Source organism: Coregonus lavaretus (genome assembly GCF_964263955.1).
Source record: "Coregonus lavaretus genome assembly, chromosome: 37".
Taxonomy (NCBI): domain Eukaryota; kingdom Metazoa; phylum Chordata; class Actinopteri; order Salmoniformes; family Salmonidae; genus Coregonus; species Coregonus lavaretus.
The window spans coordinates 9,763,244-9,772,060 of record NC_140024.1 but is presented as its reverse complement, the minus strand read 5'-3'; the positions used below and the strand labels follow the sequence as shown (position 1 = coordinate 9,772,060).

The following is an 8,817-nucleotide window of genomic DNA, read 5'->3' as shown; positions in this document are numbered from 1 at the left end:
CAAGTTAATGCTTCATGAAGGCTTTAACAATCTAGAGCACTCTGTAAATATAACCTAATATTTTGAACTAGGTGTATTTATATTACAATATCTTGTAACATGCTTAAAACAACTTTAACAACAGTGCTTCATGCAGAGGTTATAGCTTGTATCAAGGTTTTGAACCACTCAACATCTGAAATGGCTAATCTTTAAAGTGAAGACTTACTGCTCTTATCTTTTTAAAGTTTAACCTTGATTTTCTTAAATGTTCTGTAACTGATACAGGTATTTATTGGACTCTAGGAGGCAGTATTAAAATCTAATGTATTTAAATAATTTTCTGTAGATTTAACAAAACTATAGTTTATGGTGACAACCTTGTCTCAAAATAAATGGATTTGGAAATGCTATTGAACAAATTTTTTATTAAACAAAGAAAAGCTTACAAATGGCTGAAAATCAACGGATTTCTTTATTTTCTTTACATGACCTGCAAATTGACAAATGTTTAATGTACAAACCTGGTAAGGAAACCTAAATAGGAAAACATTTGTGTACCATTTTCAATCAATGAATGCAGTCCTACCACATTTGCAGTTTACTTTTCAAACACAATAACAAAAGTCTCCTAGTGCTTTTCCATGATCAAAGGTTTTTTGAATTGGAAGAAAGAAGAAAACATTCCGCTGACAAATCAAATTCAAACAGGAAGTGGCCATTTAGGCAGTCGGTAAGAGTCGCTAAGTGCCATGCACAGTCAGTGTTCTCAGCTCGGTGAACATGGATCTGTCACAAAATTATTTTAATGCTAGGATATCACATCAGATACAGGAACATTTTCAATAAAGGTCACCAGAAAATGAAAAATCAAGCAAAGCAAGTATGATGATTGGACAGATGGTGTAACCAGCCAACCAGCTGCCAATCTTTTCAATGATGTAAACCTCATAAAAACATATAGGGAATTTCTCCCGATTCTTCCATTTAAATTTAGTGTAATCTGCCTTTGTTCCCCATGCTGGAGGCGGAGCAACTGTAAACCAATAGCCATCACTATAAATACCACAGTTCATTCACAGCTTCAGAAATGTATTTCAGAGTTTGGGCAATTTTAGAGCATTTGGAAAATAATACTGTAACCGTAATTGATCATTGTACGCGCCAACATTCCAATGCCCTAAAGACTGAGATTGGAAACCTGTTTTCACGTCAGTTTAAAATGAAATGTGAATCCTTCAGGATGCCGTTGACTTCTGCAGTATGGCTGTCTTCCTGTCCGGCATGGTGGACTGGACACACACACGGTCCCTGGGGTAGAACCTCTTCAGTCGGAGTCAGAGTCTGAGTCGTTGTACTCTATAACACAAAAACAGAAAAAACACTTTTACAGTGAGGGTATGAGCAATGCCTGTCTGTGTATGACACATCCCCTCTGCCTGTCCCTTCCAAAGAGGGAAGTGAAGTGAATGCCTTGTCTTGCTGAGTCCTGTGGTCTCTGACCTAATGCAATGATCAGGAATTGAAGTTAGAAATGAATATAAAGGCTATATAATCCTAGAAAGTAATCATGATAGGTAAAAACACATTTGTGGACAACATCGACGATTAAAGAGCTAATATAAATGTTAACATAGTAACAACTAGGTTGTGCTGAGATACAGTTTCACGGCAAATGAGAAATCAGAATTCAAATGTTACCATGTTTTGTTTATTGAATAGATTAGCTACTCAGCATACGGTCAGAACAAAGACAACAATCTCCACAGATTTTCCCAGATGATGTGCTGACTCCACAAACACACTCCATGAGTATTAGCTCCCCATTGACCTGTGACCCTTGGCTGAGTGAACTCGAGCCATGTGGTCCACAATGTGGCTTATGATTTCTACTATGCGCTATCAGCAAACTGCAAGTCTATTCGTTTTCCTAAACTATCCAAACACATTTCATTAGAACTGACAGAAACAAAAACCCTGAATGGAGGGTCAGCACTAAGTTTTCATTTCTATATTTCCTGTAGCCATTTTGTGGGAAGAACAGGAAAGGACTGAATGTTTCTGAGGGGTACTGTAGCAGCTACAGTGTGTCGCATTGGGGACAAAATGTAGATTTACGTTAATTAGATCATACTATATACTAGACATTATTTGAAAGAATGCGTTACCTGAGGTTCTTGGTGGCTCGTCACCCGAGTCCCCACCTTTTTTGAGGAAATTAGCCAGGTCATTAAAGATGAAGTAGAAATCTAGCGCAAAAACAATGGTGGCAATGAACCCGAACACCTGGAGGGGGTGGAAGGAAAGAAAACCTTTGATATCAACGTGAAACAGCTAGTAAATCCAGAAGGGGGTGAAGTGTCTGACAGAAGTTAGCTGTAATATGATATCCAGACACGATTAAGACACAACTTCTGAGTTAAACGTTAACTTCAGAGTTCAATGTGTATACCGTACATCAGGGGTGTCAAAGTCATTCCATGGGGAGCCTAGTGTCTGCAGGTTTTTGTTTTTTCCTTTCAATTACCCAGAGACAACCAGGTGTGGGGAGTTCCTTACTAATTAGTGATCTTAATTCATCAATCAATGACAAGGGAGGAGCGGAAACCCACAGACACTCGACCCTCCATGGAATGAGTTTGACACCTGTTCTGTAAATGGTGAGGAGACACAACTCTGATCATGGCATAGGTTAGATGAGAGATGTGTGGATAGTGTCAAAGAGCATGTCTTACCCCTGCTGCTTTAGAGGCCCCGTCTGTGAACTTGGAAACTGATATTATGGAGATGATGAAAAAGATGATGGACGCACTGACACAGCGCAGAAAATCCTAACAGATAAATAATGACAATGAAAAAGTACTTTTCACATTTGTTTTACAGTTGTCAGCAGTGGCTACCATCTCTACTATAAATATACTGAGTGGACAAAACATTGTGAACACCTGCTCTTTCCATGACTTAGACTGACCAGGTGAAAGCTATGATCCCTTATTGAGGTCACTTGTTAAATCCACTTCAATCAGTGTAGATGAAGGGGAGGAGACAGGTTAAAGAAGGGTTTCTAAGCCTTGAGACATGGATTGTGTATATGTGCCATTCAGAGGGTGAATGGGTAAGACAAAAGATTTAAGTGCCTTTGAACAGGGTATGGTAGTAGGTGGTAGTAGTGGGTTTTCACGCTCAACAGTTTCCCGTGTGTATCAAGAATGGTCCACCATCCAAAGGACATCCAGCCAACTTGACACAACTGTGGGAAGCATCAGAGTCAACATGGGCCATGCCGCGACGAATTGAGGCTGTTCTGTGGGGGCAACTCAATATTGAGGTGTTCTTAATGTTTTGTACACTCAGTGTATTTGTATTTATTATGGATCCCCATTAGTTCCTGCCAAGGCAGCAGCTACTCTTCCTGAGGTACAGCAACATTAAGGCAGTTAAAATATTATGACATTACATTTCATAACACTTTTCACAACACATTAAATGTGTTCCCTCAGGCCACTACTCTACTATCACATATCTACAGTACAAAATCCATGTGTGTGTAGAGTGTGTGTCTTATGTGTGTCTGTGCCTGTGTGTGTCTCTTCACTGTCCCCGCTGTTCCATAAAGTGTATTTTTATGTTTTTTAAAATCTGATTCTACTGCATGGGTGTCCAAGCTGTGTGCTAGTAGTTTAAACAGACAGCTCGGTACATTCAGCATGTCAACACTTCTTACAAAAACAAGCAGTGATGAAGTCAATCTCTCCTCCACTTTGAGCCATGAGAGATTTACATGCATATTATTCACGTTAGCTCTCCGTGTACATTTAAGGGCCAGCCATGCTGCCCTGTTCTGAGCCAATTGTAGTTTTCCGAGGTCCCTCTTTGTGGCACCTGACCAGTATACTCACCATGAGGGGGAAGTGGAATCCCTTAAATCGCTCATTGAATTTGGTGGAATAGGCAAATAGGAGGAAGAGGGCAGCCAGGAACTCAATGAGGGGTGCTGTAACAAAGGCTGCTGCCGTGGACGCCACAAAACAGATGAACGCGATGAGGGACAGAGCCTAGCGGAGAAGACAGAGGAAGGGAGAGATGGAGAAAGTGACCAATAGAATGCAGTAACGGCTTACTAAAGTTATTTTGGTCCAAAATCTCCCTTTCAAGAAATGTTGCAGTGCCCCTAAGCTATTACATTTCCTGTCTCAAGCTGTAAGGAGATGCAGCTGTTGAATGACATAATATACACAGGTCTATACAGACACGCTAGAAGCCTATACTGTACGTGAATTCAAATGTTTTTGCTTGTTTATACACGTGTTAACGTAATTGTTCACTTTAGCTAATCATGAAACATGTTTGTCTGGTTGAGCACACATCCTGAAAGACGCAACTGTCTTTGTGATTTCAAAGACATGCACAAGTCTTTAATATCAGCATGCAGTTTTCTTTGTAAAGCATTTCTGGTGATAGTGTTTGTTTTCCTACATCCCCTTGTCCTGAGTTCCCCCGGCCAACATCATTGGACAAGACAAGCCCAGGCACTGTTATCCTACACAGAGAGCCATCTTGTCTTCAAAACCACAGACAAGGCTCGCCTCGGGGTGGGAACTCCCCCAAATGCAACACAGACTGCTACTGCTGCTTTCATAGATACAACCCTGAGAAGAGCACACTGTTCATCTATCTAACACTTAGAATGTGTTTCATCATCGAATAACGTTGAATATCTTCATAATGCACAGCAGAACTGTGATTCTGCTTATCAGACATTTTGTCTGACCTTGACATGGCTAAGGTTTCTCATCTCAGAAACCCACTATGTTTCTGCATAGCAGGAACAGTTCTTACCAAATATGTCCTTGGATAGTAAAGCAACAAGGGAAATTCTCTAGGAATCTTGGAATCTAATACTTTCTTCTGAGAATTCTGGCACAACACATTTCTTGTAAATTGGATGCTACGAGCGACAAATTAAATTACTTAAGCAGCATTATTGTCATTCCAGCTATTATGATCAGAAAAAACTATATGCATATGTTTTCCAGCTGTCTTGAGCCACTACTAAAACCACCATATTTCATATTTTATCGTGAGTTTTTCCATTATTTTCCATTGGTTAAAGTCATAGTAGCACCCATGTGGTTTCTAGAACAAACAGGGGAGAGGATCATATTCTAAGTGGGTGTAAAGAGGCTGCATTGTTCTTGGAGACTGATTCCTTTACCTTATAGGGCCAGTCAGCCAGAGCCCTCTAATAAAGCCCTCTATTCTATTCAGTATAGCTTTTGGGCTACATGCCCTCCAGCAGTGTCAGTTAAGTAGAGACTGAGAGGGTTGATAATTGTTTTATGCAGCACATCCAGGAACTGAATCTCGCATTGCAGACATAGGAGGGTCCATGATAATAACATATTTGTGTTCAATCAGTTCAAATCCTTTGTGATAACCCCTTTTACAGGAAAGATGTCTAAGCAGACACACTCCTGATATCTGAGGTTTTAAATAATCAATAATCATTGAATAATTCATGCAGTTAATTTATTTGCAACCATTTGTAATTTTAGCAAACTCTCTTTTAAATGTATTTTTACCATGACCAATTTGGTTTAATTGCATGTGCAAACGTGTCCCTACAATAGGCTACTGCACATCATGTCAAAACCTATTAGTATATATCCAGTAATACAGAGCAGAAGTGCGACAGAAGACTGACCACATGAAATATAGAATACATTACAGTTGTATGTAAGGTCTATTGCTTGCTTGTGTAAACATCAATTAGCCTACACTAGGCTACATGAATATAAATGATAGTTTACAGGCTATGTCTCCAACATTATCCATATGTATTATGTCTTTCGTCTAACTGGTATAAATCAAAGTTCTCACTTGAATTAAAAGGTAGTCTGTCGTAAACTTAAAACTTTCTTCCAAAGTTAAAAAGATGTGGCTAAGTCTAATTAATAAATCATTTTTTTTAGCGCCATTGACGAAAACAAAATGCTCCCTTGCCTAAATGAGAACCGTGTGATGGACACATTGACCTCAATAGAAATGAGCAGAATTCGATCGTTGTGTTTTCCATATAGTTTACCTAAACAGCTGCTTGAAGAGTTGGTATGTAATAGCATAAATTAATCCTAACACTGAATAACACAAACCCATTAAATTGAGTGCACCCCGCCCCCGCCAACTAAACTTCTACGCATCTGCTTGTCTTGGCAGCGTTAAAGAAAAGTATTCGGACGACACAATGGAAATAATGACAGTAATATATAATTTGAAATGCTACGTTACCACTTCTGCAATAAGAAGTTGTCCTTTCCGTGAAGATGCGAATTCTTTTGCGATTGGGAGAATAGTTTGAAGGACACTTTGGCGCGGTCCAGTCGTATCGGGAGCTTCGATGTCCCCCATTGCAAAGATAAAAGTTTGACTTCAGTAATGGTTACAGATCCAGCGGGCTGGAAGAGTTGAGAGAGTGGAAAATGCAAAGCCCTGAAAAAGTGTGTTGCTTCTTGAAGTGGAAACGGAAATAATGACAGTGCGAAAACGTAGTTCACAAACGCGCAACATCTGAATTCTAGAGATGTTAGACCCGTATGCTGGGTGACTGGGCTATGTGCATGCTAATATGCGTCAAAACTAAAATACTGTCATGTATTTGTTAAAATTGTTGTGATGTATCCCTCGAGTTTTATAAATAATATGTTTTAACTTAATAGGCCTATGGGCCAACTTTATGGGAACGTCATAAACAGCTCAAAATGCAATAGAAACATTACTTCAGAATAAAGTAGAAATACACTAGGCCTACATGTAATCTGACATTGTTTCAAAAATGATACAGGCACAGGTTTCAAAGGTGTATTTTTATTTTTTTATATATGATAATTGTGTTGTTGCATTGATTAAGCTATACAAACAAAGGGGCAATCTGCAGTTGATACATCCATTTTTGGACTTAGAAATTAATGATATATGTACCCATATATAAATGCCTCATGAGCTTAGTTCAACTGTCATACCCCATCAGGACCCAAAATATAGGCTTGTTTTACTCCAATAATTGTAAACAAACTAAACGTAAACAAACACTATATAGCCTCGAAACATGGTTTAAACTATAATGTTGATATTATTGATGGTCAGTCCTTGCATACATAGCTTTGTCTATGAATTTGAGAGGGGTTACATTTCTCCAGCCCCATATCCTTCAGCTTTTTACCAAAAAACGGGCCAGGGCCAAGTTTTGTTATTGTTTCAACTGCTGATTGACCCTTTAAACCTACACATATAAGAGAGTGAGCATGGGACAAGACAATTGTGGTGTCTTCTCTTCACTTCACAGTGCCAGTTGCTGCTGTTCTTGGTTGATTTAATGTGACCCGCTTGAAAAGCATGTAACCATCCACACACCACAGGCCTGTTGCTATGAAACCCACTATCTAGATAGGGAAAAAATACAATACTTAGTGTAAATATTGGATATAGGCTACAAGATAGAATTGTAGCTGACATGTTTGTAATAGTTCATTAATTAGTTGTACTGGGTGCCAAATGTGGGATTACAGTATAGATGAATGTTAGTGGAAATGTTCACAAGGATTGTACTGCCTTCGGGTAGTTCGTTATTGACAGGAGGGTGTGTAAGAGGAGGCTTCACCCAGGAACCCAGTTCTATAAGGCCCCCAATTAGAAGTTCAACAAGGAATACATTTGTTTTTATCTCACCCCTCCACCCAGGGTCCCTGTCACTGTGTAAGTGGACACTGCTATCAAACTCAGGAGAAGTATGAAGACTGCTGCAAACAGTGAGTTTAACAAATCCTGAAGAAGAAAAATAATGAAAGTTACTCAGAAAGCTTGACTGCCTGACATTTTCACAGCAGTTAATCAATGTAAAATACCTACTGTAAACAATGTACTGTAATTGAATAGGTTCCTTACAATGAGAGGCCAAAAGAACAGAGTCAGCTTCTTGTTCAACTTCAGTGTGTACAGCAGAAGCAGGGAGAATGTGATCACAAACTCCATGCATGTAGCTGCAATGTATTTGGGCCTGGATGCTACAGCAAAACACACAAATGCTACAAACATAGTCCCCTGAAACAGAGAGCATTGTCAATTAGGAAATTATAGGAAATGCTAATTGATTGTTTCCATTCAAAGATATTTAAGAATAGTCTAATCCTACAAATTGAAATGGTTGTTTCACACCAAACACTGTGACAATGATGGTAGTTTTCATTGATTAGAATGTAATGTCCACTAGAGGGAATGCAGTATCTTGTTAAACGTCATCATCAACTAATGGGTTTAACGTTTGTACAGCTCACAGGAACTAGAGCTCTGACATTCACTTCTACTTCTGTTTTCTCATATACAACATATTTAGGAAATAATGTAAATCAATATAATCTCTGTAAGAGTAAGCTATTGTAATATCTTGTAATAATACTGTGCAATACATTCTTGCTGTTTAAAAAAAATCAAGTTTATACCTGATATATGGCTTTATCTGTGCTGATAAGTCTTTTCAAAACCCAGTGGTTTATCAAAGTATGAAAAATGCATATGAAAAATGTCTCACCATCTCTGCTAATTTAAGGACACCCCTCAAGGATCTGAGAAAAGCAGTATCAACCTCCATGGTTAATGAAGGGATGTTACTGGTTGTTTTGGAACAGTCGTCTGTCATGTTGTTAAGTTTCAAAAGAACCAGCTCAGAGTCTGTGCTTCCTGAACAAGCAATTTCCTTCAGTTGCAGGAAATTACAGTACATTGCTCAGAATGTGTGCAGTGTTTTCACACCCATCACTGCTAAACACACTAGGCCTTATCTTA

The 8,817-nt window shown here is 38.9% G+C and overlaps 2 protein-coding genes across 2 annotated transcripts; both read right to left on the bottom strand.

Annotated features, from left to right (window-relative positions):
• Positions 1-431: 431 nt before the first annotated feature.
• LOC311111448 (CKLF-like MARVEL transmembrane domain-containing protein 3) lies at positions 432-6,495 on the bottom strand. The gene is made up of 5 exons (XM_084154177.1): positions 6,268-6,495; positions 3,879-4,034; positions 2,715-2,810; positions 2,148-2,265; positions 432-1,338 (listed from the first exon to the last, which is right to left on the bottom strand). The coding sequence occupies exons 1-5, from the start codon at positions 6,385-6,387 to the stop codon at positions 1,307-1,309; spliced, it is 522 nt and encodes a 173-aa protein (XP_084010303.1). The 5' UTR covers positions 6,388-6,495; the 3' UTR covers positions 432-1,306.
• A 392-nt stretch (positions 6,496-6,887) lies between these two features.
• On the bottom strand, positions 6,888-8,671 carry LOC311111919 (CKLF-like MARVEL transmembrane domain-containing protein 3; the record flags this gene model as incomplete). The annotated part of the gene is made up of 4 exons (XM_084154842.1): positions 6,888-7,418; positions 7,705-7,800; positions 7,921-8,076; positions 8,564-8,671. The coding sequence occupies 4 exons, from the start codon at positions 8,669-8,671 to the stop codon at positions 7,311-7,313; spliced, it is 468 nt and encodes a 155-aa protein (XP_084010968.1). The 3' UTR covers positions 6,888-7,310.
• Between the last annotated feature and the right edge of the window lie 146 nt (positions 8,672-8,817).